The sequence below is a fragment of the Protopterus annectens genome, chromosome 4.part1 (assembly GCF_019279795.1).
Source record: "Protopterus annectens isolate FY-2018-M chromosome 4.part1, PAN1.0, whole genome shotgun sequence".
NCBI lineage: Eukaryota > Metazoa > Chordata > Ceratodontiformes > Protopteridae > Protopterus > Protopterus annectens.
This window is the reverse complement of record NC_056734.1, coordinates 524,030,027-524,056,048: the sequence shown is the minus strand read 5'-3', so window position 1 is coordinate 524,056,048 and position 26,022 is coordinate 524,030,027. Positions and strand designations below refer to the sequence as shown.

The 26,022-nt window shown below is 41.6% G+C and overlaps 1 protein-coding gene across 1 annotated transcript in view; it reads right to left on the bottom strand.

The window, feature by feature from the left end:
* Positions 1-26,022, bottom strand: part of SNED1 (sushi, nidogen and EGF like domains 1) — a 1,598,911-nt gene that overhangs the window by 439,066 nt on the left and 1,133,823 nt on the right. Inside the window, exon 23 of the mRNA XM_044070335.1 lies at positions 13,108-13,291. Coding sequence (XP_043926270.1) covers positions 13,108-13,291 — 184 coding nt within the window. The remainder of the gene's footprint in view (positions 1-13,107; positions 13,292-26,022) is intronic.

Genomic DNA, 26,022 nt, shown 5'->3' with positions numbered 1-26,022 from the left:
AGTAGCATCCTATGAACTTATGAACCTATAAGATAGTGGTAATGATCATAGCTTCAATTTTTTTTGTTTTGGAGTTGTTTTTTGAAAATATGAGGGGTGGTGACTTCAAATGTAGCACTGAAAAGAAGGAAATGAAATGGATATGGTTGTTGAAGGGAAATCTGTATCCTGGTTTAAATGAATATGTGTCTCTGAAGCCGGTCTTGAAGTCCTGACCCCTTAAACATTAATATTTATTAATGCTCATACATATTTAGGAGTATGCACCTTTCTGACATGAATATTTAAAAAAAATGTAAACAGGTGTCGGTTTTGTGCCTTTGGATTGGTTATTTTTAGATCACCAGTTGGCCGTATTGTTAAATGGTTCATTTCTGGGATTGGTTGTTTGAACCCTTAGTGGGTAGTGCTTCTGAACTGTTACATAGTTTCTATTGGAGCTGTTTTTCTTTTTTTTAACTTTTTATAAATGTAAGTAACGTTGTATATTCTGTTAATGGTCTGAAGAAGCAGACTTTGCCTCCGCGAAAGCGCTTACCTGTTTGTTACATATTTTAGTAGTTTTTGTTTTATTAAAATTGTGTGCTTCAGCTGTGGTGACCAGAATCCTTTTATTTGGAATTTTACAAGATTTGTGTTATAACAGATGATCATTTGCAGAGTGTTGCACTATGTAGTGTTGTAACAGCATTTGGTTTTCCTGTTGAGTTCATAGGTTCATAGGTTCATAGGTAGGTACTAGGCTATCTGCCCAAAGGCATTTATAAGTCTAGCTGGAATGTGTTGGCTTTCGCCGCCCCCTTAGATTAGTTCCCTGTGCCTCTGTCCAGCAGAGCCACTGAAGTGATCCCCAGGGTAAACTTTCTGTTTCTCATCCACTCGTCAAGGTTTCTTTTGAAGAGTGTTAGTGAGGAGCTCTGCCTAATGTAGATTGAAATCTTGTTCCAGAGCATGGGAAGTCTCTGGGACAGAAATCTATCTCTCCAGCACATCCTATTTATTGTTGCGGTGAGGTTTAGAGGCCTAGAGTGTGTGGCTCAAGGGGATATGGTTTTCTTTAGGTGGAGCATGTCCATCAATTCTGGGTTGGACATGGCCTTGTATGTCAGGCAGAGATCACCTCTGAGAAGGCGGTATGCAACCGAGTACAGCTGGAATTTCTTCAGTCGAGTTGCATAGGACATCTGTTTGAGGCCAGTGATCCTCTTGGTGAGGTACTTCTGCGGTCTTTCCAGCTGTTGCAGGTGTCTTGTAAGGTACATCCCAAATGGGGCGTTGTACTCTATGATGGATCTGATAAGTGATGCATAGAGGGGCACAATGACCTGTTTTGATCTGGATGCAAACCCTTTTGTGAATAGGTGGGCCACATAGGATTTTCTAACCACTTTGACAATGTGATTATTAAAGGAGAGATTACTATCTACTTGGGTCCCCAGATCCCTTATTATGTCTTCCATATTTAGGGGCTGCCACCTATGTGGTAGTTTGTGGGTACTTTGTTTTTTCCAAAGGGGATGACTATGCACTTTTTGGCATTTAGCTTGAGGCCATGGTTTTGACACCAGGCATCTGTCTCAGTGAGACCCTTTTGGAGGATGTCTGTGTCAGCCGGAGAGTCAATTATAGCCCCTAGTTTGCAGTCATCTGTGAACTTGGTCAGCCATAGTCCTCCTGTGCTTGCCTGTACCTAGTATATGCTGAACAGGAGGGGTCCTAGGACTGAGCCCTGAGGAACGCCACTTGTAACCAGTTTAGAGTCAGACCTAGCTCCCGCAACTCTTACCATGTGGGTTCTGTCCGTGAGCCAGTTGGCAACCCATCTCGTGATGTAGGGGTTTATGTTCAGGCTGGTGAGCTTGTCTATAATACCAGAATGGGGAATGGTGTTGAAGGTCTTTGCGAGATCAAGGTAGGCTGTGTGTACCACTGTTCCCTCATCTACAGCCTTAGTAACTGTCTCAAAGAAGTCCACCAGGTTTGGAAGGCATGATCTGCCCTTAACAAAGCCGAACTGGGTAGGGTCCAGTGTTTGCAGATTCCTAATGTCTCTGTTAATGAGATCCATGATGATGCACTCCATAGCCTTGCAGACCAAGCTAGTCAGGCTTATAGGGTGATAGTTCCCGGGTCTGTTGTGGCTACACCTTTGTGGAGTGGAATAACTGTTGCTGTGCACCACTCCATGCCTGTGGAGAGGCTGAGTTGAACAGTGTGTTTAGGTGAGGGGTTAAGTCATCTTTGAGCTTGTGTAGGACGCAGCTTGGGACACCATCCGATCCCACTGATGCTGTGTTTTTTGCTTTGGAGAGGTCTGTTTTAAGCTGAATGCCTGTGATTTCAGGGGCACTACATTCTTCTGGTATGGTTATGGGCCCTTTTAGGGGTGAGAGGGGGGAGAAGTTTGCACTGAACCTGTCTGCCAGGATGTTGGCGATATCGGTCAGTTCAGTGTATTTTGTGCCATTCTGCACTAACTCCGAACAGATCTGAGAATTGCCACTTAGATTCTTGACGTAGCTAAAAAATGCCTTGTGGTTGTCTTTGGAGTCCTTGGCAATTTTTCTTTCAAAGCTAGCCTTGGATGATTTTATGAAGGATCGTAGTTTCTTGCTGATACTGATTGGGATTTTACTCTTTTCTGTACTAGTTTCCTCCTTCTATTATAGGTTCATAGGTTCATAGGTTTTTACTGGGCTATCTGACCGAAGGCATATATTAGCCCAGCCATGTTGTGCGGTATTCACCGCCCCTTTAGTAGTTCCCTAGACCCTTGTACTAGCAGCTAGTACCCTTGGCCCCTATCTAGTAGTGCTGTTGGTGTGATCCCTGGTGTGAACTTTCTGTTACCCATCCACTCATCAGGGTTCCTCTTCAAGAGTGATAGTGAGGGGCTCTGCCTTATGTAGATCAGGACCCTGTTCCATAGTAAGGGAAGTCTCTGTGAAGGGAATCTGTCCCTCCAGCATGTTCTATTCATTGTTGTGTTGAGGTTTATATCCCTAGAGCGTGTAGCTCGAGTAGATTTGGTTTTGCTAAGAAGGAGCATGTGCAACAATTCTGGGTTGGACATGGCTTTGTATGTTAGACAGAGATCGCCTCTGAGAAAGCGGTATGCAACAGAGGACAGTCTTAGCTTTTTCAATCGTGCTGCATAGGGCAACTGTTTGAGGCCAGTAATCCTCTTGGTTAGGTACCTTTGTGGTCTCTCCAGCTGCTGGAGATGTCTAGCCAGGTACATTCCAATTGGTGCATTGTACTCAATAATGGGTCTGATGAGGGAAGAGTAGAGGGGCACCATTACATCCTTAGATCTTGATGCAAACCCTTTCGTAATCAGATGGGTCACATAGAAGGATTTTCTAACCACTTTGGCAACATGGTTATCAAAGGAAAGCTGACTATCTACTTGGGTCCCTAGATCCCTTATTTCTTCTTCAGATTTAAGGGGATTACCTCCTATGTTGTAGTTCGCAGGTACTCTGTTTTTTCCAAAGGGGATTACTATGCATTTTTTGCATTTAGCATGAGACCATGGCTTTGACACCATACATCAGTCTCATTTAGGCCCTTCTGGAGGATCTCCATGTTGGCCGGATAGCTTGTTTATGGCAGGGGTCCACCAGACTGCTTTCCGTTTTTTGGAGGAGTGAGTCTTGGTTTTGCTTGGGATAGCAAGAGCCATGCATTCTTGTAGGTGCCCATAGAGTGAATTAGTAAAGGATTTTGCAGCTTGGTGGGGATGGGGGCAGAATGTGGATATCCAGAGTGATTAGTTTATGGTCAGATCTAACCAGTGAGGGGTTGACCTCCGGTGCGGAACACCAGTCACCCATATTGGTGATGACCAGGTCCAATATGTTGTCACCTCTGGTAGGGGTGTTGACCAGTTGATCCAGGACGTTTGAGTTTATAAATTCTAGGAAATGTTGGACAAGGGAGTTAGTACTTCAGTAGTTCTCCCAGTTAATGTTTGGGTAATTGAAATCCCCCAATATCAGGGTGTTTGGTAGGACCTTTATGCTTCCCAGTGTTTCCAGAAATGTGCAATGGGGGTCCCGGGACATGGTCGGTGATCTGTAGCAAGCTACAATTTGAACTGCAGTTCTGCCCATTGTTAGTTGCACGTGTATGATCTCTCAAGCATCGTGCTGTGCCACTAACCTGGAGGTGAGGGTATCCTTGATGAATATGGATACGCCTCCACCTTTTGTATTTCGGTCCGGGTTTTGTGGCTGAAATGTTTGGTATAAGTTGAAGCCTGGTGGTGCTGGGGTGCTCTCTGCAGCCTTAAACCAGGTTTCTGTTACTGCACATATGTCGATTTTCTCCATACTGAGGAGAGCCTCGAGTGCGTGCATTTTGAGGTTTAGACTTCTGGCATTGAGTAGCATTACCCTCAGTTTTTTGTTACTTGTGCTATTTACGGTGGTGGGTTTGTCTTTTGAGCCTTGCCTAAAAAAGGCACTATGGGGGTGGCAAGAGCCATGGCCAGTATTCGAAAGCCTAAGGGTGACGGGTGCAAGCCGTCTCTAGCAAAGCAGTGTGGCTTGTCGAGCATGTCATCCCAGGCTGACAGACACTGGATCTCCTTTGAATGACACCAGAAACTTAGCCAATTGTTGAAATTGATAATTTTTTTCTTTATACTGTGGCATCATTCTTGGTGAGGGCAGGATGCTCCTCAGGGTCAGGGTCATACTGGCCTGGGCTATGAGATCAGAGAGCTCTTCCATGTCTCTTTTCATGTAGTCCAGGGAGGTATGGCTCAGGTCATTCACACCAACATGGAGAATGACAGAGTCGTATTTGTACTTGTTCTGGAGTTACCTGAGTGCTTGTGTTATGTGGCAGATCCTGGCACCCGACAGGCAGCTAACAGTAACCTTCTCCTTGTTCAGCCTAGTGAGTGGGATGTCAGTGTGCCTGACTATAGAGTCACCTATTACTAGTGTGTTAGGTATGTTATAGGTTCATAGGTTCATAGGCAGATACTAGGCTATCTGCCCTAGGGCATTTATAAGCCTAGCCAGAGTGTATTTGGCTTCCGCCTCCCTATTAGATTAGCCTACTGTGCCTCTGTAAATAGGTCACAGAAGGTACCCTTTTAAGATTAGTTTACTGTGCCTCTGTCTAGCAGGGACACAGGAGAGATCCCAGGGGTGAATTTGCGATTTCCCATCCACGCGTCCAAATTTCGCTTGAAGAGGGTCAGCGAGGGGCTATGTCTAACATGAATTGGGATTCTATTCCAGAGTGAGGGGAGCCTCTGGGAAATGAATCTGTCCCTCCAGCATGTCCTATTTATTTTTGTGCTGAAGTTTAGGTCCCTGGAACGTGTAGCAATAAGGGACTTGGATTTTTTGAGGTGGAGCATGTCCATTAATTCTGGGTTTGACATGGCTTTGTACGTCAGGCATAGATCGCCTCTGAGTAGGCGGTAAGCAACTGAGTAGAGCTGGAGTTTCTTTAGTCAAGCTGCATAGGACATCTGTTTGTAGCCCATGATCCTCTTGGTGAGGTACTTTTGGGGTCTCTCCAGTTGCTGCAGGTGTAGGGTAAGGAACATCCCAAAAGGGGCATTGTATTCGATTATGGGCCTGATGAGTGACGAGTAGAGGGGCAAAATGACCTCTCTTGATCTAGATGCGAACCCTTTCGTGATAAGGTGGGCTATATAGAAGGTCTTTCTAACCACTTTGGCAACATGATTATCAAAGGAGAGATTACTATCTACGTTGGTCCCCAAATCTCTAATTACTTCTTCCGTACTTAATGGATTACCACCTATGTGGTAATTTGTGGGCACCTTGTTTTTCCCAAAGGGGATGACTATGCACTTTTTAGCATTTAGCTTGAGGCCGTGGCTCTGGCACCAAGCATCTGTCTCTGTGAGACCCTTTTGGAGGATGCTTGTGTCAGCTGGAGATTCGATTATGGCCCCCAGTTTGCAGTCATCTGCGAACTTTGTCAGCCATAATCCCCGTGTTAGCCTGAACCTCAGAGAAGTATATACCGAACAAGAGCGGTCCCAGAACTGAGCCCTGTGGAACGCCACTTGTAACTGGTTTGGATTCGGACATGGCACCTACGATTCTGACCATGTGGGTTCTATCTCTGAGCCAGTTTGCAACCCATCTTGTGATATAGGGGTTGATATTTAAGCTGGTAAGCTTATTTATAATGCCTGAGTGGGGTATTGTGTCGAAGGCTTTTGCGAGGTCCAGGTAGGCTGTGTGGACTACCTTGTCCTCATCTATGGCTTTGGTAACTGTTTCAAAGAAATCAACTAGGTTTAAGAGGCAAGATCTGCCCTTAACAAAGCCGAATTGGGTAGGGTCCAGTGTCTGGAGGATCCCAATGTCTTTGTTTATGAGTTCCATGATAATACGCTCCATAGCTTTACAGACCAGACTAGTCAGGCTTATGGGGTGATAGTTTCCGGGGTCCGTTGTGGCACCACCTTTGTGGAGTGGGACCACTGTAGCTGTACGCCATTCTTTGGGTAAATATCCTGTAGTAAGGCTAAGTTTGAACAGTGACTTAATGTGAGGGTTCAGTTCTTCTTGGAGCTCATGTAAGACACAGCCTGGGACACCGTCTGGTCCCATAGATGCTGTGTTTTTTGCTTTGGAGAGGGCAGCTTTCACCTGTGCATCTGTGATGTCAAGGAGGTTACATTCAGTTGGGATAGGCATTTGCTCCTTTGGAGGAAGGGGGTTTGTGCTGAATCTGTCTGCCAGGATGTTGGCTATGTCTGTAGGTTCAGTATATTTTGTACCGTTATGCAACAATTCAGAGCATATCTGGGAGTTTCCGCCCATGTTCCTGACATAACTAAAGAAGGCCTTGTGATTATCTTTAGTGTCTAGGGCAATTTTTCTTTCGAAACTGGCCTTTGATGATTTTATGAGGTATCGAAGTTTCTTGCTAATACTGATCAGAGATGGCTTCCCTTTTTGGGATTTTGCTCTGTCATGTAGTAGCTTCCTCCTTCTGTTGTATAGCTTATTTATGGCCGGAGTCCACCAGACCGGTCTCCTGTTTTTGGAGGAGTGAGTCTTGGTTTTATTTGGGATAGCACAATCCATGCATTCCTGCAGGTGCTCACAGAATGCAATTGTAAAGGATTCTGCGGATTGGGCTGTATTATCCTCTGGCCCAGGGGCTTTGAAGGATTCCACCTCAGTCTTGAGAAGTGCAAAGTTGGCTTTTGAGAAATTCTTTACAGTGATTTCCTTGGCTGGGGGTGGGGACAGGATATGGATGTCCAGGGAAATTTGTTTATGGTCTGATCTTACCAATGAGGGGTTTACCTCTGGTGTGGAACATAGAGTCCCCATGTTGGTGATGACCAGGTCCAATATGTTGTTCCCTCTTGTGGGAGTGGTGACCAGTTGTTCCATTGCGTTAGAGTTTATAAATTCAAGGAACCGTTGGGCGAGGGTGTTTGGGCTTGAGTAGTTTTCCCAGTCAATGTTTGGGTAGTTGAAATCACCCAATAACATAGTGTTTGGAGGGACCTTCATATTCTCTAGTGTTCTCAGGAATGCCAAGTGGGGTTCCTGTAATAGGGAGGGTGTTCTGTAGCAGGCTACAAACTGAAAGGCAGTTTTGCCCGCTGTTAGTTGCACATGGATGGTTTCCGATGCTTTGTGCAGTGCCACTAATCTGGAGGTGTAGGTATCTTTGATGAATATAGATACTCCCCCTCCTTTTGTGCTTCGGTCCGAGTTTTGGGGCTGAAACACATGGTATGAGTTATAACCTGGTAGTGCTGGGGTGCTCTCAGGAGCCTTGAACCAGGTTTCTGTTACTGCACAAACATCAATTTTCTCCATACTGAGGAGAGTCTCGAGTGCATGCATCTTGAAGTTTAGACTTCTGGCATTGAGTAGCATTACCTTTAGTTTTTTTATCTTTGGGTTGTCTATGGAGGTGGGTTTGTCCTTTGAGCCTTGCCTAAAAAAGGCACTATGGGGGTGGCAAGAGCCTTGGCCAGTATACAAAAGCCTAAGGGTGACAGGTGCAAGCCGTCCCTGGTGAAGCAACGTGGTTTGTCAAGCATGTCATCCCAGGCTGACAGACACTGGATCCCCTTTGAATGACACCAATACTTTAGCCAATTGTTGAAACTGATCATTTTGTCTTTATACTGTGGCATCATTCTTAGTGAGGGCAAGATGCTACTCAAGGTCAGGGACATACCAGCCTGGGCTACATGGTCAGAGAGCTCCTCTTTTTGCCTTAAGGGCTGTGATTGCATGGCACACTGGTTTAGTGAAGTATGTGTTTCATGGTTTGTGTTGGGGGGGTGGAGGTTGCTTGGATGTCTGCTTTGGAGGTCTCTGTTGCTTTTGCAGATTTTTATTTAGAGCCTCCGAGTATGTTTTTGTGTATTTATGTGTGCTTTTTGCTGGTACTGGTTTCATAGGTCTATGTGAGACTGGTGGTGTGATGCAAGTAATTCCCTTCTCCTCCTGACTGTCTGGTCCTGTCTTGGATTGAGAAAGCTTAGCCTCCAGTTTGGCTGTATAATTACATCTCTCGCATGTATTAGTGTTTGGTGGTAGGAGGAGAGGGTTGTCTGTATACATGAGGCAGTTGTAACATTGCCTCAAAATGCCCAGATTCACCAGTTGGACCAGACAGTACACTTGAAACCGCCCTTTGGACATGCCTAGATAGGTACAGTGAGCTGTTTTACTGATTGACTGGTAAGGTCGAATAGAGAGCCTTGTCCTTCTCTACAGTATAGGGGGCTCTAGTGCTAAGGTTTATTAGTGCTTGCTATGAGGTTTGAGCAAGTGCCAGGCTGAGAAGTGAATGGTTTGAGTGCTTAAGTTGAAAGTTTGTCTAGTTCCAAGGGAAAAATTGAAGCATAGACTTTGTGGCTGTGGGTGTTCATTACTTCTATGCGCAGTCATTTTCTCTTTGCGGATATTGTCCAAGTGCTTTGGCTTCCTCTCCCAGACACTCAGCTAATATATGCCTCTGGCCATTTGTTCTTTTATTTTTTATCCCTTATTTTTTATCCCAATCTAACACCAGAGTGGTACACAGAAGATAACTGTTTTTAAAGGGTAGGAAGGCAGGCACTATTCCCAAAAAGACTGAATATATTTCCTTACTCGTGATTTTTCATTCAGACCATCACTATTAAGTCAAAATGTTGCTAAAAATGTCTAAGATGTACCTCAGTGCATGTATAACTTTATGACTTTTGGGGTCCAAGCAGACTCCCATCTTAATTCAGTTACTTCCTGCAGACTTAAATTACAGTGCAGCCTGAGCCAGTTAAAACCATGGTGTGTGTGCATGTGTGTACAGCCCCTCCCCAACGTATTTGTTTTCACCCATTCTGTTGCTTCCTGCAGCCCCCCTTTGTTTTGAAGCCACCTATTGCCATTGCTGTTTTGTGTGACTTACTATAGCCTTTTTTAATATTCCTTTATGTTTTGACACATTTTTGAATTACTTTAAAGCAGTTTGTCCTAAATCCTAGCATTGCTTTGTTGTGCTTTGCCAGATATTGTACTTTTTTTCTTTATCAAGTACAACCACACTGATTTTCCTTTTAAATCAGCTTTGCCTCTTAACCCATTTAGGAGGCCGATAGTTTGTGGTATATTAGCTTAATGGACTGAAAGTTCAGTTAAGCCATATTTTAGTGAGTTCAGAGACTAAGTATTACTGGGCAGGGAGTGACAGTATTTTCTTCATTGTGCTTATGTACCGCCTTCATTTCCAGAAGTTATTTTAATCTGTCTGACTCCCCCCACCACCATTTTACAGAGCTAATACACTGAGTTTATACTGTGCCATGTGGTCTGTTGCATGACCTACTGATCCTATCAAAAAAATCACTTTAGTAGTTCATTTTACTGCCCTTGTCCACCTGAAGACGGTAGGATCTCTTCTTATATTCTTCCATCCTTTTGATTTTCCTTGTTTGCCATCATTAATTTTCCTTTTGTACCATTCGTTAAGCAAAATGAGCGGCAACTGAGTTGGGGTGGCAGAGAAAATAGTTTCACTTAGCCATATCAGGGTGGGCATATCACAATATGTGTGACCATTCATCACACTATAGTGAAATTCTCCAGAAATCAGGATTTCTCTTTAGAATACATAAGGTCTCAGTTTCTCACCATCACCTTTTAGGACTTTCATAAGGGCCCTCCTACATGCTACTAGTTACACAGGGATTAACATTTAACTGGGATAGTTTAATTATGATACCCGAGTGTGGGATGGTGTCAAGTGCCTTTGCAGTGTTTACTGATCCACCCTCATCATGGATGTAGTGAGCAAGATACAGTCCACTAACGTCAACAACACAATGAAGACACACTTCTGCAATTGTTGCAAGGATTAAACTCAGACCATGAGAAGTAAAAAAAAAAAATAAATAAATAAATGCAACGCTGTACCCCCTGCTAATTACATATATATTTATTCTGAAATCACATAATTTCTGGAGAAAGAGCATATTCCCCAAAACAGAAGAACTGCTGATCTTGCACAACTGTTGATCATATGTTTGTTGTGTTATCTTTGAAAGTTATATAAAGCATTTGATTGGCATTCCAAAGTTAGTTCTGATGAAGTCTCATGCAGGACATTAGCTGTGACTTATTCTTGTTCAGAACTGTTGGCTTCTAATTTTATGATTGGTCATTGGTTTGTCCAATGAAAGCACACTCACACACACACACACACACACACACATATATATATATATATATATATATATATATATATATATATATATATATATATAAATATATATGACATTGTCGATTTTTCAGAAATTGACAGTCATATGGTCGAGATCATATGCTCAACTTTCCAAAAAGTCAAAGGATTTGTATGGAGACAGTGGTGCAGTGGGAATAGGGGAAATTAAACTTCCCCACTGTAGTGTGATCTTGAAGTTGGTGTATGTATAATTTGCACGGGATTGGGGGATACAGGGGGGCTTCCCCCTTGCATAAATGTAGATTTTTGCCATTTTTCTTATTTTCAACTTTTTGAAAAATCAAACATATGGTCTCAACCATATGACTTTTGACTTTCCGATAAGTTGACGATGTCATATAAACCATATATATATATATATATATATATATATTGTGTGTGTATATATGCTAGCAGTATCTGGTAATGCTACTAAACACAATGCTGTGGTAATGATGATGGAATTGATAAGACAGGCTAGAAGTAAATCAGAGATCTCAAGTAGAGGCTGCGTGGTGTAAACGTAGAAATAGGGAGAGCAGACAGCAGAGGGAAGTACTGTGGGAGGTGAAGAAAAGAAAGATGGAGAAGGGATGAAAAGACCAAAAGAGGTTGTGGACAGTGGTCACTCAATGCATCCTGCTTATCTTGATTTGGCCAAGGCTTGTAACACTATCCTGTATGCTGGCATTGTTAAAAAAATAGACAAACTTAATCTAAACACTGATGTTATTTGCTGGATTACAGATCGGCTATTCAACAGATATCAGGCTGTGAAAGATGCTGGGACCTTCTCTTAATATAAAATTGTAACTAACGGGGAACCACAGGGATTAGTGCTGGCCATATGCTGTTTGGCATGTACTTTACAGACATCCAGTCCAGTATCTCAGAAGTGTGGCTGACTGTCTGCTTGTCACTGCAAGCTTGGCACTGTTATCCACTCATCTACTAATACTAAACAGCTCCAGCCAGGGCTGGAATATGCACATAGTTGGTGTGCTGACAAACAGTCTCATGTTAAATGCAAACAAGTCCAGAATAGTAGAATTTGGCAGAAAAGCTGTTCCAACCTCATATGTTATAAATAGCACTCCTCTTCAGACAGGCAGGCAGACAGACACGGCCATATGAGATCTGGGTACTTAGTTGGACAACTCTCTTTCATTCAATCATCATGCTTCCACCATAGTCAGGAAATTCTTTTATCTGGGCCAGTTAATTTCCAAGGGAACATTTGCCAAGATTCAAAGAAGTCATCCTACTACTTTACTCTTCCCATATCAGAGCCAACACTGAATACAGTATAAATGGAAGCATATCACTCAACTAGAAAGCCCCTCAAAGACAACTTACCAGGAAGATTAAAGGCCTTTCCACACTATATTAGTTCAACTATACTGACAGACTAGCACAACTCACCTTGTACTCAGTAGCCCATTAGCTGCTCTGACGTGACCTGTGCCTCAGTTTTCAAGCCAGGAAAGACCTGCTCCTTTGCAAAGTCAGTGATTCTACAAACACCTGTAGTTATGGCATTAAGGCAGAACGCACTGTATCACAGTAGTCTATGATTTGGGTTGACAGTTTAATATTAAATGTACTGAATAGTGACATTGTTTTTCCAAATGTTTTCTGGTCTACTGAACAGAAAATGTAACTCAAGTAATCAGTGGGGACAACATTCACACTGTTTAATGGGAAGGATGCCAAATTGTTCTGTGCAGCTTTGCACTACGGCCCAGGCCAGAAGTTCACTGTATAATAAATAAAGAAGCCTTGCTGGAAAGGTAGGTTCTTAACCCAACATACTGCCACCCTGTGGAATAAGTTATTTCTACAGGTCAGTACCATTTTGACTACCTTTAAAGCCAGCCGTGATGGTTGGATGGGAAGACACAAATTTACACTAGGACTGTCGTATACAACCCTGCTTAGTTGCTTGAGAATATAAACACACATATATGTTTGTCTGCTTAAATGTGTATATTGCTAGGTATCTTAAGGTCCTCATGATTGCTTGTCTGGTATTGTTTCCATGTTCCTATGATTTTATAAATGGAGTTAACTCTAACTAGTTTTTGGCTTGCACTTTACTTAATTACCCACAAATTAAACAATAATCCAATGATTTCAGAAAATGAAGAAGTGTTCAGTTGTTTATGGGCTAATTCACCAGTTTTAAATAGGTTTCATTTGCCAGTTTAATTTCATGATAATATAAATCTATGGAACCATAGTGAGTAATTGCTATTCATATAATATAAATATATTTTTACAAAAGAGAGTTGCAGAAACATATGAAACAGTGGAAATTTACACTTATTGAGACATATACCTATTTGTTAGGATACTTGTATTACTTACTGGAAGGTGTGCTTGGTAGTGTTAGGATCCAGGTAGACTGAAATGTTCTCCAACAGATGTGTGGAATTTATTGAAGCCCGAACTTTGGAAACTGTCGAATGCTTCAGTTTGTGAAGGGCCCATTTTACTGCAATGCTTGAAGAAGTCACATTTAAGACATGAAGATTTTCTACCGGAGGAGGCCCTGTAAAAATAAATCACACAAATAAACATATTTTGTTTGCAGACAGAAGGAGATAGGAGAACAGGAGAAATGTCTTTAAAAATGGGAGAAGTTCCTCAACACAAGAGCCCTTAGTAACTACATCAGTCATGTAAGAGAAGGAGTGGTGTATGACACATGCAGGAATACTTGCACACTTCACTGTGAAGAAATTTATTGGGGTAGACAGTGCACCACATATGTATTTACCAAACCTTTATTCAGAATATATAACCTAAAGGTTAAAGTACATATATCTGTCTTTAAACAGTGCTTAAAGTATCTGTAGTGTACATTATTAGTACTTAGAAAGTAAAGATCCTCATAAACATTCACTAACTGCACATTTTCTAACCTGGAAGCTAGTTTTAAATGTATAGTTGTCATGCAAAGTAAGAACTTCAACTCTTTCAACCATTTTTGTAAAGACTTTGCATTCTCAAAATTTCAGTTATTAAACAGAATAATGTAAAGTTCCTTCTGCCTTCAAAGAGCACACACTCCATTAGCCTTTGGAGCAACTCTTATAATTAGCAGTCGCTCCAAATGTCCCATTTCATGGGACCTTCTTTCCACTCCCATATGTGCTTTCTTTTTAAATGCCCTAACATTAAGACTTTCCTGTTCAATGTTTTTAATACTCTCTGCTTATATTTTCTCCCTCTCTCTCTCTTTCGAGATTTGTTCCCCATCATTGTCTTCCTTGGGGATCCTTTGAATGAATCACTCAGATTACTTTTGAATAAATCGTTTGGATTACTCAGACTTTACGTGATGATTAGACATTACACATTTTAATCTGCGATACTGTTGATGTTTAGCACGGTGCATTACTGTTTCTTCCCTCTCATTCCTTACTTCCTAGTCTTCTGTAAGAGTCTTTATCTGTGTCTCTTCGAATGGACTTTGATTTGATATTGCTTTATTAGGTAGCTATATTATGGGTCATTTAGGTTTGCACTTGAAAAGAAACATGCTTTTAACTGGCTTTATAAGTTTTAGAAAGGCTTGAATTTACTCACTTTGTTCCTCCGACAGGGTCTTATTGCATTTCAGAACTGAAATGAGTTATTTTCCAGCAATCTAAACATAAAAATGTTACTAAAAAAAGCAGACATGAGAAGAAGCATTGAGGGATAGTGATGAGAATATGAGAGATCTTGAAGATGATTTTCAGTCGATTCATGATGCTGCTGGCAATAAGGTTAGTGTGTGATGTAAAAGAAAAGGTTGAATCAAATTAGATCTCAGAGGATTTGCACAAGAGGACTTGCTTGAGGAGGTGGTTTTTAGGGTCAGGTATCATAGTGCGTGGGAAAATATCGATTCATTTTAAATTTCTGAGGAGTAACACGTTATGTTTAATTCTAACTGATTTGCAATTCACTACAAGCTCTCCAAAGACTGATTTGACTGAAATCTTACTGCAAGGAATCATGAATCCCAGAGACAGAGAGAGAGAGACAGACAGAGAGACAGAGAGAGAGAGAGAACGAGAGTTCCCATGCCTTAGGAGTATCAGATTGTCAGCGTACTGAAACCTTTAGTCTGTTGTAAGATCATTTTTAAACAGGGAAAAGAAAGAAGAGCACAACACAAATCTCTGAGGTACACAAGAAGACAGGGAACTGGGTCGGAGAAGGTCGTCTCCAAAGTACTTGCAAATGAGTGCTGAAAGCTATCATGGGCGATGGAAGAAGGAGGTTGGCAACTGGGTTGACTTTTGCCACCTTCTAAGATTAGGATAAAGTCCCAGCAGCAACAGAAAACATGTAAATATATACACATGATCTACAAGTAAAAGAGGCAGATGACCTTATAAAGGTAACATGAATGTCACTGTCTTTTTGTTAAGATTTAGGAAGAAAAGGTTTAACTTGAACTTGAGAGACAGTGCAGAACTGCAAGGGAGAGGTCTTAGGAAGTAATCTATGGAGAAAGAACTGGGGCATTGTGAGGCTCAGGGGAGATGAAAGTGGAAAGACGAAGAAATCATTCCATTTTTAGCATGGAATTTAAGACTGGGTTTCCCACCAGAAAAAAAAAACTTGGTAGATGAGAAGATCTTGTTCAGTATGTATGCTTATGTAGCTATGTAAGTGCTGACAGTCTGGCATACATGCCACTGCTATATGCTACAAAGATGTGGTTGGGGAACATGCCTATGACCATTTTCACTACAGGCACACCATCCCAAGATCAGCTAGAGAATAATTGCATGGGCAGTGGATCCCTGAACCTTGCACTATTACAGCCAGACAGATTCTCGGTAGTGCATTCATTTTATCTAACCCACTCAGACCTACTGTACCTGAGTGCTACAGGACTCTCCCCCCTGTACTCAGTATATACAGCCGTACTGTACCTGAGTGCTACAAGACTCTCCCCCCTGTACTCAGTATATACAGCCGTACTGTACCTGAGTGCTACAGGGCTCTCCCCCCTGTACTCAGTATATACAGCTGTACTGTACCTGAGTGCTACAGGACTCTCCCCCCTGTACTCACTATATATAGTCATACTGTACCTGAGTGCTACAGGACTCCCCCCCTATACTCAGTATATCTAGCCCTACTGTATGTGAGTGCTACAGTACTCTGCTGATACACTCAGCATATCTAGCCTTATGTCACCTGAATGCTACAGTACTCTGCTACTGTACATGAGTACCTGAGTACTCTGCTGATGTACTCACTATATCCAGCCGTACTGTACCTGAGTGCTACAGTACTCTGCTGTTGTACTCAGTTTATCCAGCCCTACTGTACCTGAGTGCTACAGTACTATGTTGCTGTACTCAGTATATCCAGTCCTACTGCATGTGAGTGCTGCGGCTCTTTGCTGCTGTAATCAGTATATCCAGCCCTACTACACCTAAGAACTACAGTACACTGCTGCTGTACTCAGTACTTCCAGCTCTACTGTACCTGAGTGTTACATTATTCTGCTACTGTACTCAGTATATCCTGCCACATTTTACCTGAGTGCTACAGTCTTTTGCTGCTGTAATCAGCACTCTGCTACTGTACGAGTACTTCAGTGCTCTACTGATGTACTCAGTATATCCAGCTGTACCGTACCTGAGTGTTACAGTACTCTGCTGTTGTACTCAGTTTATCCAGCCCTACTGTGCTTGAGTGATGCAGAACTTTGCTGCTGTCCTCAGTCTTTCCAGCACTACGGTACCTGAGTGCCACAGTACTCTGCTGCTGTACTCAGTATATCCTGCCCCATTTTACCTGAGTGCTATAGTACTCTGCTTCTGTACACAGTACATCCAGCCTACTGTACCTGAGGGATACAGTACCCTGCTGTTGTACTTAGTATATCCAGCCCTACTACACCTAACAGCTACAGTACTCTGCTGCTGTACTCAGTATATCCAGGCCTACTGTACTTGAGTACTGCAGGACTTTGCTGCTGTACTCAGTATACTGAATGGTACAGTACTCTGCTAATGTACTCTGGATATCCAGCCATAATGTACGTGAGTGCTTCAGTACTCTGCTGATGCACTTGGTATATCCAGCCCTACTGTGTCTGAGTGCCACATTACTCTGCTATTGTACTCAGTATATCCAGCCCCACTTCACGAGTGCTGCAGAACTCTGCTGCTGTACTCAGTATATCCAGGCCTACTGTGCTTGAGTACTGTAGTATTTGTTGCTGTACTCACTATATCCAGCCATACTTTATGTGAGTGCTGCAGTACTTTGCTGCTGTACTCAGTATATCCAGCCCTACTTCATGTGAGTGCTGCAGTACTTTGCTGCTGTACTCAATATATCCAGCCCTACTTCATGTGAGTGATACAGTACTCTGCTGCTGTACTCAGTAAATCCAGCCATACTTCACATGAGTGCTGCAGTACTTTGCTGCTGTACTCAGTATATCCAGCCCTACTTCACGTGAGTGGTGCAGTACTTTGCTGCAATACTCAGTATATCCAGCCATACTTCATATGAGTGTTGCATTACTTTGCTGCTGTACTCAGTATATTCAGCCCTACTACACCTGAGAGCTACAGTACACTGCTGCTGTACTCAGTATATCTAGCCTTACTTTATGTGTATGCTGCGGTACTTTGCTCCTGTACTCAGTATATCCAGCCCTACTTCATGTGAGTGCTGCAGTACTCTGCTGCTGTACTCAGTATATCCAGTACTCCTGTACTTGAGTGCCACAGTACTCTGTTACTGTACTCAGTATATCCAGCCTTACTTTATGTGTATGCTGCAGTACTTTGCTCCTGTACTCAATATATCCAGACATACTGAACCTGGATATTTCAGTACTCTGTTGCTGTACTCAGAATATTCATCCATTAATGAAAAAGCCAATTTGTTATAGTGTCTTCCTAGTGTATCCATTACCAAATGTGCACAGTTCTTTTAATGTTTGGGGAATGGCACATATAAAGGTATGTGACCTGGACTTTCGAGTCAGTCTGTAGTTAAGCTTTGTGGTATTATTTTGTACCACTTCTTTCTCATTCATTTTGAAAAATTCTAGTCTTTTAAATGTCCATGTACTAAACAGACAATGGCTGTAAATCATATTCTGTTTCTTTTGTACATTACAAGTCAAGTTAATTTTCTTTTCTTTTTCACAGGAATAATGACATTACACTGTCGCTTAACTGGAACTCAAGTAATTGGCATTCACTCACACATGATTGCGCTTACTCTTTTTCTCCTGATCTCTCTCCTGCTCACTCTCACACACAGACACACAGACACACACACACACACACACACACACACACACACACACACACACACACACACACACACACACACACACACACACACAGTCACTTTCTTATTCATAACTGCATTCATTCACACATCGCATTCAGTGTCCCGATCTCACAGACACAGTTACGTCCTCATTCATTCCTGCACTCATTTACACATTGTTCTCACTGTCTGTCACACGCACAAGCCACACACCCACTTAAGCATTCATTCATACATCGCTGTCTCTCTCACACACACACACACACACACACACACACACACACACACACACACACACACACACACACACACACACACACACACACACACACACACACACACACACACACACACACACACACACACACACACAAACAATCTCTCGATCCATACCTCTCAACCTCTTAGAGCAAGAAATCTTGACAAAGCCATAAATAAAAGTGGGACAAAGTCCCAAAAATAGGGACAGTTTTTAAATATTGCCCATTATTTACTGCTTTGTCCAGAGTTTTTGTTTTTAGAGTCAACTCTCTAGCAACTGGAAATAACACTTATCTGGTAACTACCAAGAATAGGGGAATAAAAAAGCTGTTTAACCATTTCCTTAGTTTTATTATGTATTTCACTTTCTTGGGTTGGTTTTCCAAACAAGAAATTTCTTATCCATGAAAAAATGTAACAGCTTTATGTCTACATGTTTTTGGGTGTGGCTGGACTATCATCCATGTATGACACTATAAGATTGACCCTATAGCTGCCTGCTGCCCTGGAAGCAGAGCCTGTACTGCACCAATCCCCATGTGTGATGGATAATTTAGAGACTATTGTACTTAATTTGTTGCCTTGGCTGTACTGTGCATGATTAATAAAACCTTGCAAGTCGCAATGGCTGAATAAAAGCATTCAGATTCTGAATCTGAAAGTTGTATAAAGGCAAAAAAGAAGTATCATTGTTCATTCAATTATGAATGGTTAAAAGAAGATAATTTTAAGGATTGATTGGGTAGGAAAACAGTGTCTGAAGCAAAATGCAAAATTTGCCATCACACATTTACAGTAAAGTGCGAGGGACACAGATCGGTAGTAGTGCATGCAACATCGGAGAAACATAATAAAAATGTGAGTCAGATTAAGCAAAATACAGTCATGATGAGTTTCTTCAGAAAACCAAATACCAAAGAGGATGATCTTATAACAGCTGCTGAAGTAACTCTAACTTCCCACAGTAGCATAATCACAGCTATGCAAGTCAAGATTGCGGTAACACGATAATGGGAACTATTTTCCTGGAATCTAGTATTGCGAAAAAAAATTGCTTGTAGCAGATCGAAAGCAACTAATGTAACTGAAAATGTTCTCGCTCCTGCTTCACAAGAACAGTTGATCTCTGACTTACAAGAATCAAAGCACTTTTCAATAGCAACTGACTCTTCAAACAATGGAAGCGTTAAACTTTTTCCAGTTAAAGTGCAGTATTTTTCAAAACAAGAAGGAATAAAACATGGTTTGCTAGACATTTATGAAGATTCAGATGAAAGCAGTGAGGCGATAATGGGTAGATTAGTTGAAGTGACAGAGAAAAATGGACTGAACATGAGCAGAGTGTCTGCATTTTTGGGGATAATGCTGCAATGAATTTTGACAAGATTTCTGTGTATGTGAACTGAAAAAAATAAATTCTGATCTCATTTTGGCGAATTCCAAGTGCCATATTCTGCATAATTGTGTTAAATAGGCATGCAAAAATTTGTCAATGGATGTTGAAATTCTCATTCTCAAAGTTTATGCTGAATTTTCCAGATATGCCTAATGAATGGCACAACTCCAGTCATTTTTCAAGTTTGTCAACTTTGAGTATCAAGACATTTTTTGTCATGTACCGACGAGATGGTTATCATTACTTCCAGCACTTGAAAGAATACTTCTAGTATGGCCTGCGTTGTAATCTTACTTTGTTTCATGGGGAGAAGAAGAATGCCACAAAGTAATTTGGGATGCCTTTAGAGACGAAGAAAGCGAGTTCATACGTAGACTATACTGCTGTTTCTTACAGAATGTTATGCAGGTCTTTCAAAGTAGTGTGCTAATGTTAGAGTCAGATCAAACTACTAGTTCCAAAATGCATGATATTATGGTTGGAGTAAGACAGAAAACCACAGATCACAAGCAAGACACATTTTATGGAAAGGCTGCTGCAGACATGCTTAAAACAATTCCACAGGATAAGAAAAGGCACTTTAAAGCTGATGCTGATCAATTCTACAACAAGTGTTTAAGCTACCTAGAAAAGTGGTATACTTACCAGGATTCAGAATTTCAAGCAATGAGAGCTTTAACCTAGGAAGAATCAGTGATGTGAAGCTTATTCGAGGAACTGGCAGACACGTTGTGCTTTGACATCGACAAAGAGGGTCTATATTATATTAATGAAAGTTGAATATCGCGAATGCTCTAAATGTCGAAAATACTGGACCTCGAAGTGCTTCTTGTGAGATGGCAGTACAGTGAAGACTGGAATATTTTGTAGTGTGATCTTGGAGGTGGTATATATTTATATTTAGTGGGGGATGTGGGGGGCACAGCCTCCCACAATAGCAAGTTCAGGGTCGGTATTTTCAACATTTAGAGCATTCCACTTTCGTTCATATAATACAGACCTGACAAAGACAAGTACTATGATGACTACTGTATTCTGCGTGATGTTCAAACAGAGCTGGTGGAAAAAAATGAACAAGTGTTCGATCGATGGAAGGATTTTTTCACAAAATTGACACATAGGAAGTGGGGTGAGGAACTCTTTAAAGTTGTATTCTTTGCATTTTCTATACCTGTGTCGAATTCTTTGTGTGAATGAACTTTTAGTCTGATGAATTCTTTGTGGACAAATGAAAGAAACTGTCTGGGACTTGGTGTTTTGTGAGCTGAGCCACAGGTGTGTGAAAATTTGAGGTACAGTTGTTCTCAGTTTCATGAATTCTTGATGAAGACACACAAATTGTTGGCAGCTGCAATATCTGATCAGAAATATACTTTTAAGCACAAGTAGTTTTCGTGACTCAACCAAAGCAGACAGAATGAACATTTAAATAATTAGTTTACAGTTGTATTATTATATTGAACTTTTCCTGTACATAGTATTCATTGTACAATCATTATGAATATTAACATATCAAAGACGGGTAGTCTCCGAGTCGGACAGCACTTAGGCCAAACAATACGGTTTGTGTTTAACATTAAAATAGCATCTCCAGGAATTAGCCTTATGTGAGGTGGCAACCTTAGTACATATGTTTTTTAGTATCTAAGAATGTTATAACTAAAAAGGGCCTTCTTAGTCCAGTCTGCATGACAACAAAACAAAAATAAAATAAAATAATCAGAGAACACAAAATGAGCTAATAGGTAGAAAAAATGAGAAACTTAAGTTGAAATAGAGCTAAAGATCTTCACTGCCAGGTAAACATGACAGTGTCAAGGATGTTCTCTTTATGGGTCTATAAAAAGAATATAATTTAGCTACCAACACACACACAAAAGTATAAGCATGGGTAGTTTTGTTCAATTTTACTTTCACTGAATGCAGTTTTTCCACTGAAATTCAGTGGCTGAAAGTTACATTCAGTAACACCTAAAATTAAGAAAAAAATGAATGTTGTCTGTGATAAGTAAAATATAACCCCTGTAAACCTGTAATGCCAATAAGAAACTCAAAGGTCACTATAACTTAAACTTTCTGTCTCCCTCTCACAATGTCCCAGGCTTTTTCAAACATCTGCGATGAAATTACTCAGTCACTGAAATTCTTTTCAAGGGAATAACCCACTGAAACACTTAAATGCAATCTTCCCAAACCTCAAAGACATCACAGACATTCCATCTGCAAACATTATCCTAAGCAAACTCAAAAGCACTCACCAGTAACAACACCTAACACTGTACATACAGCCACACCTAGTGAAGCCTCAACTACCAAGTCCATAAGGCAAGCCAATGCACTACCCACGACTCTAGTCATAGGGGACTCCATTGTATGACATACAGATACCCCAAGCATGAGGCTGAACAAGGAGAAAATAATGGTCAGTTGTCTATCAGAGTTGAGGATTCATCAAGTTGTGCATGTACTTAAGTCATAGTACCCCAGGTACCAGTATGATTCAGTCATAGTCCATGTAGGTATAAATGACCTGAAGATGTACGTCCCTAGACTATATGAAGAGAGACACTATGAAGCTCTCTGATTATGTGTTAAATGCTGATATGCACTTAGCATTGTGCAGCATTCTACCTTCACAAAGGATGATATTACAATATGAACAGATGATGACTGACTTTAACAAGTGGCTAAGTTTCTGGTGCCATTCTGGGAGGATACAATATTTGTCAGCGTAGGAGGGCATGGTTAATAAACTAATTTGCTTTACCAAGGATGACCTGTACTTATCCCCTCTAGGCCTTCAAATATTGACCAAAACATTGTCCTCCCCATAAAGCCTTTTTAAGCAATGCCAAATGGCAAAATGTACCCAAGAAAATCTAAAGGTGTTACTGCTCATTGCCAGCAGTCTAAACAAGAAGCGCCACTCCCTCAACGCTCTCCTGACCTTGGTGAAAGAAGACATCTCTGCAGTTATTGAGACATGGTTTAAAGCCACAGACAGTACCCCAGCAGTGCAAGGCTTTAGTGCCTTCCACACATTTAGACCAGCAGCTGCACAGGCAGGGACTAAAGGTGAATGTGCCTTGATCTACATCAGTAAGAAGCATACCTCTAAGTTGGTTAAAATGGATGACACACTGAAGATCCTTCATGTCCAGATTACCACAAAGTCCCATACTGTATCTTAGCAAGCTACAGGTCACCCTCTATATCCCATCAAACACATATCTCATACTTAGATCTACTGGAGATGCTCACCATTAAACCAAATACCACACTCATGGGTGGCTGTAATTATCCCACTATAAAATAGGAATCCTACACAACCCCAAATTTGCAGGTGCAGAGATTCCAAGACTTAGCAAACACAATCACCCTGGACAGATAGTGCATATGTCTACCAGAGGTTCAAACGTTTTGGACCTGATACTCACAAACATTGGGGAATGGTGCACCTCCCCATTGCTGTGCTCTTTCTGGTAAGATCAGACCACAAAGCAGTCTCTTTCAAAATAAGAAACAGTTCTGTAACCCCAGTAAACCATGTCACAATTAGGAACTACTCAAAGGCAAGCTACATTTTATTAAACAATAACCTGTCATAATTTCAAGCCCCTTCAACCTAGATAGCACAGCAGTCTATGCAGAATTACAGAAGATTTGTACAACCATGTGAATGATTGAATATTGAGGTAAAGACAGTGTTCCAGGCCAACAATAACCACAATGCCTTCTTAAATTATATCCAATAGAGCCATATTCATGAAACTGAGAGATATAGCAAATGTTCTACCTGACAAATTCATCTCCAACTTCACCCCATTCTCACCCCCCTGGAAAAAGGGTCAGATTCAGCACTAGGAGACCTATGCAGTTGCCTAAGGACCACTGAATGGGTGGGCTGCCACAACATCATCATTGTTATCAACCCCCTTCTTCACATTTTTTTTCTACATGAGGTCAGGGTGTTGTGTTAACTGTAGCCATCTCTCTTGATTCAATGCCACACTCCTGCCTTTTTCGATGTTCATGCCTGACTGTTGTACATCTTCTCTCACACCATCGATCCACCTTTTTGCTGGATGCCCTCATTTCCTCTTACCTCCTTCTTGTCTGTCCCAAATCTTCTTCCCCAGATTGTCTTCTGCTTTTCTGCACATGTGCCCAAACCACCATAATCTGTTTTCTTTTATCTTTTCTGCAATGGGACCTACTTTGGCTTCTGCTCTTATGTCCTCATTTCTTCATCTGTCCTACAGTGTACATCCTAAAACCGATCTCAGGCGCTTCATTTCCATCCCCTCTAGCTTTCTCATCTGCTCTGCCTTTCCTGCCCAGATTTCCTTACCATACAGTAGTACTGGTCACAGCACTGTTTTGTACAATTTACTTTTCAGCTTCTTTGGAATTCATCTGTCATACACTACACCTGACAGTCTATGCCACTTGGTTACAGCCCCTCTGATTCTAGCTTTGACCTCTTCATTCAGACTTCCCTTCTCCTCAACCACCCCTCCCAGATACCTGAAACTGTTAACCAGTTTCACTATCTTCCCTTCTATCTCAATTGTCAGCTTCTTCTAATTTCCCTAATTTGCTGCCATTACCACTATCTTATCTGTACTTATTTCATCCCATGTGCCTTCAGTTATGCATTCCATTCCATTCCCCATATAATGCTACATCATCTGCATACAACAACTTTGTTGATCTACCCCCTTCTAACCTGTTTGCTAATGAGCAGTTGGCATAATGATTAAGGTGTTTGTCTCCAAGGTACAATGTTCAATCCTGACCTATGCCTGCTTGGAGTTGCATTTTGTCCCTGTGGATTTCTTTGCACCTCTGAAAAGCATGCTGCATGTTTTCATCTCAAACTCACCAATGAATAGAGCTGTAGGCAGAAGCACAGACTCTACATGTTGCTCTATGGGGGAAGAGTTGGATAGACCAACTGCTTTGGACATCTACTGTGAAGCTGCAGTATCCTTAATATAAGAGAACATGGATTACAGACTGCATGTTGTCTTCTTTAAGGTCACATTCTACTTGCAACTCAGATTTACATTCCTGCTACTTCTTCCTGCTGGTGTTGACACATGCACGTTTAAGTTCCTGCTGCTTTTTCTTCTTCATCTTTCCATGCTTCTGTGCATGGAATTTAAGAGACAATGTACATTCCCCCTGTTGTTGGTTCTTCTTTTGCATGGAATGTAAAGCTGGCAGGACATGACTTGCATTCTCCTTCAGTAAGGTGTGTGTGTGTGTGTGTGTGTGTGTGTGTGTGTGTGTGTGTGTGTGTGTGTGTGTGTGTGTGTGTGTGTGTGTGTGTGTGTGTGTGTGTGTGTGTGTGTGTGTGTGTGTGTGTGTGTATGTGTGTGTCTGTGTTTATGTGTGTGAAATGCCTTCATTATGGATGGCAGGGTAGTTAATTAACTTGCTCAGGCTCAAATCCTGTACATTGGTTACAGGAGACAAGAGCCTGAATCCACTGACCCAACTACCTGCCTGATCAAAAAAAAAATAAAAAACTTCAGTGCTTTATTTAAGGAGTTACGACTTTTGGTGAATTTTCAAGGCCATTGTAAGTTTCAATGCATTTTCATGGGTATTGTGAGTTTCAATACATTTTCAAGGCATTGGGAGTTTCAAGGGAAAAGAAGATTACTGTTGCTCATGTTAAGTCTATTTTTGGTGAGCAACTGTTTTTTTAGCAAATGGCTGTCACTGTTTATGCTATGGAGTTTAACAGCTGTGTTAGCAGCCCAACACTCTAATAATGGGTGATTTCAACTACCCTACCATTAACTGGGAAAACTACTCATGTACCAACTCTTTTCTGGAAATCATCAATTCCAACGTTTTGGATCAGCTTATCCACACTCCCACCAGGGGCAGCAATATCCTAGACCTGGTCATCACCAACATGGGTGACTGGTGTTCCACACCAGAGGTCTGCTCCTCGTTGGTCAGATCTGACCACAAGCTAATCACCCTAGACATCCACATCCCGCTCCCACCCCCCATTAGGAAAACAGCCGTAAAAAATTTCTTCAAAGCCAACTTCACACTTCTTAAGACAGAAGTGGCAAACTTCACGACACCCATGTAGATGGACAATAGAGGTACCACTGCTGAATCCTACAGAAATGCACTTTATAAGCACTTATACAAGTGCATGGATCGTGCTATCCCTAACAGAACCAAGATGCTATCCTCCAAAAAAAAGGAAGCCAATCTGGTGGTCTTCTGCCATAAACAAACTCTACAACAGAAGAAAGAAACTTGCAAAAAAGAGTAAAATCCCACGATTG